At 43.5% G+C, this 7,238-nt stretch overlaps 1 protein-coding gene across 4 annotated transcripts; it reads right to left on the minus strand.

Annotated features, from left to right (window-relative positions):
• Nucleotides 1–1,109: 1,109 nt before the first annotated feature.
• Nucleotides 1,110–6,550, minus strand: GN (sec7 domain-containing protein). 4 transcript variants are annotated; one of them, XM_086772782.1, is made up of 3 exons: nucleotides 6,257–6,550; nucleotides 5,256–5,951; nucleotides 1,110–5,097 (listed from the first exon to the last, which is right to left on the minus strand). In XM_086772782.1, the coding sequence occupies exons 1-3, from the start codon at nucleotides 6,260–6,262 to the stop codon at nucleotides 1,453–1,455; spliced, it is 4,347 nt and encodes a 1,448-aa protein (XP_086628908.1). In that variant the 5' UTR covers nucleotides 6,263–6,550; the 3' UTR covers nucleotides 1,110–1,452. The 4 variants fall into 4 exon arrangements, with proteins under 4 accessions (XP_086628908.1, XP_086628909.1, XP_086628911.1 ...); XM_086772783.1 differs by having other exon boundaries at nucleotides 5,256–6,175; XM_086772785.1 differs by having other exon boundaries at nucleotides 5,256–6,148; nucleotides 6,257–6,523.
• Between the last annotated feature and the right edge of the window lie 688 nt (nucleotides 6,551–7,238).

Here is a 7,238-nt window from a genome sequence, read left to right on the forward strand (position 1 = left end):
GTTTCTTTATGGAAAAGAATGTTGATGAATGAAAAAGAGTAGTGATTAGTCCTAAAGCTAGTCATAATATCATATCCAAGGAAACTTGGGTATCCTTGGGAAAACTCGCACTCACCAAACCTTGAAGAAATCATCTTGGGTGGATTTTGGATAAGTAGTTCTCGGTTCTCTATTAACTAATCATCGGTTCTCTATTAACTAATCAATGTAAACTGTCACCTTAGAACAATGAGTATATTCACAATGCTCTTACGACAAAAGAAGCGGTTGCCAGAAATGGAACCTTTACCATCTAAACCCATCGATCTTGAAACCTCAACACTTGAATTAAATCCTACTCTAAATCTTCCAAGATTTAACGTACAATTTAAAGCCTTCGAAAATATCAACATAATTCAAGCCCAACTTTATCCTTGGCATGAACATAATCTCATGACCCTTGAACTATGAAATTATTAGATCGACATGCACTACAAGCTCATCCTGAGTGGATTCCTTTCATGTAGGACATGAATATGACATGTTTGGGGTACTTTGAACATAGGACCTACATGCAAACTAAGCCCCTTAGTTGAAAATTCTGTGTGATTGAGTTTCGGTTGGAATCAAACTTAGTTCTAAAATAAGAATGGATTATTACTACTGATACAAAACCATGCTTCATGAGCAACACAATCACCTTGAAAATCCACAACACCAGAGATGGTGATACCGTCTGACATTGAAAGATCTATATGGTGCTAATCGCAAATGGCTACAAGGCTCCTTCTCGAAATCTCAACTTGAGAATTTATCTTCTCCATCAAAAGAACGGGCACTGAGATCCATGACATAAATGCTTGCAAAGTTGGCTCGTTGGATGAATGATACTATGAAATCACACACTGACTTGGTTGGGTGAGTCCCGTTATGTGGAGTAGGGTGGGAAGGAGACCAATGCAATCACCGCCTTGAAAATATATGCCTTAGAGAGTGTACTGTTCTATCACAAAACTGAAGCTCATGCCTTTTGCATGGGAAGCAAACCAAACCACAGAAGACCAGTTGCAAATCATAGGACTCCATCTGCGTGGTGTCTAGCATAAGTGACGGAAAGACGCTCCAATATGCTCCAAATTTCAAAACTTTTGTACATGCATAAACCCTAAGAATTTGAGCAACTTACACATGAACTTCTAAAAGGCCACAGGGACACCTGCAAAAACCAAAGGCTAGATGAGCAATCAGCTTGACTCCCACTAGATCCCACCAACTTGAGGTCGAGGCCAATTCTTGGAAAGTGAAAGCACAAAGGCCATGCACACTGCAATATACAAGAGAGAAACAGAGGAGACTTTGGAACACTATCCTTGTCCATGGTAATACCACCTCTCTCTCTCTCTCTCTCTCTCTCTCTCTCTCTCTCACATTAACTTCCTCTTCATAGGCCCAAAAATATATATCTTTCACTACTTACAAAACAATATTTGATTCTGGGGCAGCAGGAGCCTTAGCTAAACTGGCTTCCTCTGTCTTGGCAGCTTCCCGGGGAAACAACTCTGTCTCTAACGATGGTGCAATGCCTTGAACACAATGCCAAGTAAGCTCCCACAAGGTATATCCATCAAGAGTGCTCCCCTGAACAAGAACACCCCGGGCTTTCATTACCAGCAGCATATTCTTCAGCAATTCTGGTATAAATTCCTGGAGTTTATCACTGCCTTTCCCTCTCAATTTGGTTTTCATATAACTTTCCATGCGATTCAGCACGGTAGACCACAATGCTGGAAAACCTGGCAACAATGAAATTTGATCCAAAAACTGTAAAAACACTTTGGACACCAATTTCATTGCAAGATGTAAACTATTCTCCATATTACGGTATTCTTTGGGAGAGTGCTTAGTGGCAATCTCCAGCAAATCATCTAACATCACAAATAGAACTTGATCAAAAGCTTGTCCCAATGCTGATGCGGGTAGATGCATTTTTTCTCCTGCTGATAAGCTCCTCTGTAGGGACAACATTGCATGATTCCGCACATCCTCTCTGGGCTCTCCAATAAGCTGTCTCAGACCCTGTGCTAATCTAAGCCACATCTCCCCAAGCTCCTGGGGGCTACTGCTAACTTCCTTTGATTCAGAAACAATGTCCAAACTTTCCTTCATTGAAATATTTGACCACCTAACAAGACATTTTGCAGAGTCAGCCATGAGGTCCAGTGCATGCAGGGATCGGTCCACACCACCAGTTGACGCTTCTGCAAAAGCTCTTGCAGCATCAAGAAAAAGCACATAATTTTCTGGTGTCAAATGAGCACCCTCTAACATGATGAAGGACAAAGCTTCAAAGCCAGCCTCTGATGCATCCAAATGATGAGCGGTAATGGACAATAATGATGAAACAGTCCGCCAACACATGGGAGACTTTATATGCCTAGCATTGGCTTTAACAAGTTGCATCACTTCCTGAGTAATCCTCTCACACAAAGCATCAGCTACACGAGCATCCAGCTTCAAAATTACCTGCAGGGAGCGAAGAAGCTCTTCAGCCAGTTCTTCTTTGTAAGGAAGCAATCTCTGACAAATGCGCAAAAGACCAAGAACTGCTTTCTCGACCAGGAGACAAGGGATTGTAATCATCTGCACAATGTTTGATATGTGCTGATAAACAACTTGCCAAAGAAGCAATATTCGGTCTCGATTGTTAAGGACTACAGAAATCAGCAAATCTAGGCAAAAGACAGCAGTGTCCTCATCCTCAGAAGAGCCCCCGACCTTTTGGGGCCTACCTGCCACCCAAATTAGCGCCCTTGCAAGGTGCAGCAAAGACTCAGCTTGCAAAAACTTACTCTCTGAAATAATGCTGTCAATGTGACAAGCTTCTAATGCCCTCAAAGTGCGTTGGTGAGCAGCCAACTGCTGTTCAGTTGGCTGAAACCTTGGTTCATCTGATTCCAGGTATAAGAGCTGACTGAATCTACCCATTAACCCTGATGTGCGCTTCTTGTTCCCAGCTGGAAGAGCACCAACTGCCACTGCACCTCCTGGAACAGGTCTTCCAAGCATTGCCTCACCAGTGCTATCTGTATCATCTGCAGCATCATTCGCAACACGTGCGGGTAAAAGGCCAAGCTTGTGCAGCTGCAATATGCAGTCTACAATATTCCGCCAGCTTGTGCGGATATGGTCTCCATATTTGTTAGCAATCTTAAAGACAGTCACTGCAGCCATGCGAGCCTTGCTATCATCACTAAATGACATCAGAGGCTCTTCCAAAGTGCCTGTTGGGTTTAGCAGTGTTGTGAAATTGCACAGAGACACCACCAAGTCATCAAGTACATCTTCGAAATGATAGCTTGATGATACTTTCGCCACAGCAAGGAAGCCCTCTTCACATGTCCGCAACACCTCCTCATCCTCTGCATGGTCAAATACTACAGAAATGGCAGCTACAGTTGGGCCCGAGATGATAGCAAACATGTTGTGATCCAGAAATGGGCGTGAATCACACACTAAATAGGATGAAATCTTCTTAGCTTTGTGGACAAGTCCAACCCAACGACTTGGAGTCATTTCAGCAACCCCTGCTCCATTTTCATATGACATCTTGATTTCATTCCTCACTATAGACTGGTACAGATCTGACAAAAATTCCCGAGGAAGATCCTGGCCACCATTGATGCTTCGATTGTTTCTTATGAAGTCCTCTTCACTCATTTTCTTCTTTACTTGTGAATTATGTTGATCTGTATTCAGTAGTATCAATGAGTATGCCAACAAAAAAGCTGCATCTTTGTCTGCTAGAACCTGAGGTGACTCTTCATAATACCTTGCTGCAAAAGCTTCCAAGACCCTGTGGATTTTCTGTGCCTCTCCAGGCAAACGAAAGGTCTCAAGAAATATGCGCATAGCCACATCCAAGCTCATGCCCTGAAACTCGAAAGCCCTTACAAACTCTGCTAGGACTTGAAGGCAAAACTCATCAGGATCCCCAAGAAAATCACCAAGATGGCTTTTGTCCAGACCTGTGGTGTATCTGAAAAAGCAAGCAACACTTACAGGATCAAGTTTCTCTGGTAGCAGGTGAATTCCCTGTAAAAACTCAAGACCCTTTTTGGGGTCTCTGTTGAAATGGTCTGCACCAATTGCCAATCTGTGTTTTATGAATTTCTGCCTCTGTGCAAATTCCACCCAGCATTTGGGATCGTCATAGTTATCACATTTTGCAGTCCAGAAAGGCGCATAATCCAACATTGGACTATCTATGCAGGGCTCTGGCACTTTCAGCATAAAATTCAGCCTATCTACTATGCCGTGAATGACTGCAATAAGCCCTTCAAGGGACAGAACATGCATTGCAGACAAAGGGCAATTGACTGGAAAAGCGCTTTTCGAGAGCAAACTTCCCAAGTCTTCAAATATGTTGCTGCAAGTAATGTCACAGTCAAAGTTCACATACATCTCAGACATGAAAGTTGGTTGTCTGCAGAAATCCACCAAAGCTTCCATGGCTACTTCTTGTTGCTGATAAGTAGCTCCATACTTCCCCTGTGCTAATCTGATGATAACACAGGAGAAAAAGGATTCCAGTTGTAGCTTCAAGTGACATCGGAGGTGATGATAGAGATTAAGAACAATGCTACAGACCATGGACAAAATGAGAGGATTTTTGCTGGACAATGCCAGTTGCATAATGGACCGGAAAAGGTCATCTTGTATGATGACTAAGAGCTGTGGATGAAAGCCAAAAGACTGCCCCCCCAACTCAAATGCAGAATTGATCAATCCCAAGGCAAAAAGAGGTACATCTTCATCGATGGCATGGAGATTTTGCCCTGTATCTCTGCCTGAATCTGAAAGATTTAAGAGAGAGCATAAATAGCAGAAAATCTCGGCAATGCCAACAATGCCATAAGGTTCTATGGATGTGTGAAGCTTGTTTCTAGGTTCTCTTCCCTCTCCTTGTCCATTTTCTCTTTTTCCATCTACAGACAGCTTAGGCCTATGTATTTCCTCCCTGGTCTCTGAGCCAGTCAAGGTCTCGACAGCAGCATCCAAGCCATTGCTGCTTGAACAACCATTGGCACAATAAGAGCGGACGGTTGCAGAAGAACCAACCTGCAAACCAAATAATCACTGAGAACACTGCTAGTTCTGGATGTACAAAAGACTTTTAAATCCCCCGGAAGATGAAAACGTAACCTTGCTAAATGGTAAAAAGCAGGAAGATGTTCATGTATGAGAAAGAAAAGAATGCATCATCAAAGTCCACATACATCAGTGTTGCTATCCGCTGCAGAGCCATTCCTTGGAAAGAGTTTGGGAGAGGGGTCAAGCTGTGGCAAATATGCAAATATCACCCTGACAATCTCATGCATACTGTAGCGAGCTGTCCTCTGAAGAAGCTCTCCTTTTGTTACTGCCTGGTGTACCACACGGAAGCAGGTATCGACAACAAGGCAGAGATCCCTGTCACTTAGCACCTTTGAGGCCCCATGCTTCATCACAGCCAGCAGAACCTGTAAGATCTTCATCAAGACCACTTCTTCTGAGGCAGGATCTATGACCTCGAATCGACAACTAGTCACGGCCTCGACCAAGCCATGCATAGCTTCAGCAACATAAGCGGTTCTGTGATCAAAAACCTCAAAAACCAAGATCTTGTAGATGGCGGAAAGTGCAACGCCAGTAATAGGAGCGCTAGTTTCATCGGAGCGGATCACGTCCAGGAAGGGCTGAATATAGAGGGTAGGATTTATGTCATTCCAAGGTTGATGCCATGTGAAAAGGTTTCTTCTCAGAGACTTCAAAGAATGCACAAGAGAATGCTCCCATTGATCATCACCAGCCAAGTATCTGCCCGCCCAGCGGGCATTCCTCCGCATCACAGACAAAACTGTACCTACTTCAGCATTGATAATGCAAGCCAGGGCACCACTGTCACTACTCTTCCTCTTCATAGCTGGCTTTTGCTGCAGGAAGGATCAGGCCAGATCAGTTTGCAGAATTGCACTAGTTACCCGATCGCGGGTTCAATAGGTCTTTTTCTACAGTACTGACTTCTGTGAAAGGCCTTGGCCTTTGAGAATTCAACGGCAAGCCTTTTTTTCTCTTATCTTTTACAATCCCCTTCTATTTCTTTTTCGGAGGACCTTCCCTGTCTGCCACCCTATTGCTTTTTGCAACATGCCATTTCCTTATAGATTGATAGTCAGAGATAAAGAGAAAGCACAGCTACTACAAGATCATGGCTTGAAAAGCAGCAAGCAGCACCTACCTTCATCAATCTGTCGATCAGTTGGATAGGAATGGAGCGATCGCGAATGCAGCAGAAGGATATGGATCAATCTTCAAAGTTCTTCGTCTGCACAATTCATTCTCTTTCTTGCAATGGATCGAGTGCAATTCTCTGTCAGTTAGACTCCAAGCTCCTCTATAGATATGTTCGACTTGTGTAGGATTGTCTTTCGCCCGAATTGAACAGCAGGTAGAAGAAGCCGGAGGTCGCCTCGTCAGTGAAGGGGTCTTGGCGTGTGAAAAGTTCAAAAGGGGATGTGCGTGTGTGTGTGTTAAAAGGCATTACTTTTCCTTGAGAATAAAGGGCGCGCGCGCGCGCGTGAGAGAGAGAGAGAGAGAGAGCGTGCGCGCGCGCGCTAGAGCAAGGCCCAAAAATCGCCTTAAAGACGTGAATCTTAAGGTCTAGCACAAGAAAATACATCATACTAACAACATGTGAATCTTAAGGTCTAACACAAGAAAATACATCATACTAACAACTAGTAGATCTACCATCATTTGGGTGTGGTTTCTGTGTTTGCATAAGTTTTAAAATCCTCAATGAGAGCAGTTCCCTCACCACGGACTGTCCACTTGCCTTCTTTTCAAGCTTCTCTAACTTTGGCTAATTTTGCATTCTTTTGCTTGAGGTTGATTCCTTTACAATCCATTTCTTGTGCCTTTATGGTTTGAATGTTTTAGAACCCCAATCTTATCAAGTTTGGTATGATAAGTCATAACCTTGGGGTTGATTCTTCTACAATCCATTTCTTCTACCCTTACATTTGAGTGTTTTAGAACCTTGATTGTCAAGACCTTCCATTTTCTCACTCCCTTTCTCCCACACACAAGCAAGAAAGAAGGAGGCACATCACATAGCATGTAAGACTCTCTCTCTCTCTCTCTCTCTCTCTCTCTCTCTCTCTCTCTCTTCTACCCAAGTGAGCCAAGAGCCACTTCTATTATGTGTAAGAATATGTGTC

The sequence above is a fragment of the Cibotium barometz genome, chromosome 33, assembly GCF_041138505.1.
Source record: "Cibotium barometz isolate CiBa-2024 chromosome 33, ASM4113850v1, whole genome shotgun sequence".
Taxonomy (NCBI): Eukaryota; Viridiplantae; Streptophyta; class Polypodiopsida; order Cyatheales; family Cibotiaceae; genus Cibotium; species Cibotium barometz.

Excerpts from the sequence above, each read along its gene's own strand:
- GN (XM_086772782.1), bottom strand. Across the intron at positions 5,098-5,255 it reads CAGCGGATAGCAACACTGAT|GTTGGTTCTTCTGCAACCGT; the intron begins GTATGTGGACTT and ends TTTGGTTTGCAG.